Source organism: Oratosquilla oratoria, chromosome 12 (genome assembly GCF_046742065.1).
Source record: "Oratosquilla oratoria isolate Oo_2021 chromosome 12, ASM4674206v1, whole genome shotgun sequence".
Classification (NCBI taxonomy): Eukaryota; Metazoa; Arthropoda; class Malacostraca; order Stomatopoda; family Squillidae; genus Oratosquilla; species Oratosquilla oratoria.
Window position 1 is genome coordinate 70,072,584 of NC_134788.1, and position 1,173 is coordinate 70,073,756.

At 37.6% G+C, this 1,173-nt stretch overlaps 1 protein-coding gene across 1 annotated transcript in view; it reads right to left on the reverse strand.

The window, feature by feature from the left end:
* Positions 1-533: 533 nt before the first annotated feature.
* Positions 534-1,173, reverse strand: part of LOC143030503 (uncharacterized) — a 3,664-nt gene continuing 3,024 nt past the window's right edge. Inside the window, exon 4 of the mRNA XM_076193654.1 lies at positions 534-676. Coding sequence (XP_076049769.1) covers positions 534-676 — 143 coding nt within the window. The remainder of the gene's footprint in view (positions 677-1,173) is intronic.

Here is a 1,173-nt window from a genome sequence, read left to right on the forward strand (position 1 = left end):
AAATGGGTGGGAATAGGTACGTGCCTCTGAATTAGCTACCCTCTTTATGAAAAAGTTAAAACTATTGGTATATAGACATAGATTAAACGAAATGACCTTTTCCTGTGTCTTACCATCAGTAAGAATTGGTTTGATATTGTGCTTAACATTGCGTTAAAATCAGACTAATCAAGTTGAAGGTAAAGAATCGATCAAGGAGTACGAGCGTGAGATAAGAAAATAGTATCCTAAAGGATCTGTATATAACATCTTCCATATAGTGTACTCACTCTCGCAACAGATGCATTTATCGTGGGTGCAGAAAGGTTGGCCTACACCCAAGACTTTTGTGCCACAATCCTTCGAGCGGTGTCGACAAGTTCCACCTTCCCTTTGGCATTTGTTCGTTGTCTCGCATTCTGACATAGGAAGCAAATCATCAATTGTATTATTCGTGAACTCCTATTTGGAAGTCCAAGCCAATGTTGAAAGTACAGGGTGCTCACTGTAATGTTCATTTAAAAGATGTAAGATATGTTTGAGGTGAGATAAGTTTATGTGGATACATCGGTGTAGGTGACACTCGAACAAGGAAAAGGCTTTCTATCCCTACCTTCAACAGGGGTCGACGTCGTAGCTGTGGTGGTTGAGGGTGATGTGGTTACAGAGGTAGACGATTCTGTGGAGGTGGATAGTTCTGTAAAAATAAATGTTGTTATGATCATTGTTCATTCAATGAAGAAATTCTCTGAAGAAATAGACTGGGATGTGATGTTTATGAAGAAGAAAACTGTGTGGATAGGTGGGTGTATTTGGTATAGAGAAAAGGCTTTCTATTCTTACCTTCAAGAGAGGTATAGTAGCATAGTAGCATTCAGCTAAGGCTTTAGGGACTGTGTTGGGGGTACCCTTACGGATTAGAGCCAATTATAAAATGTCTATGTTAGAACAAAATCTCGACACCTAATTTTGTAAAGGCTGATCTCTTTCTTTTTACGTTACACTTTACTACAAGTCTATATTAACGCATACGAGTTGAACCTTGTTATAATGTCTTTGTTGATATACACAAAAAATGATGACTTAATTATTTTAAGTGTGGTTGCAAATCCACAGATATACAGGATAAATGATGGACTTTATGTAATCTTAAATTGCATGCAGGATATCATGGCACCTGAAAACATATCTATA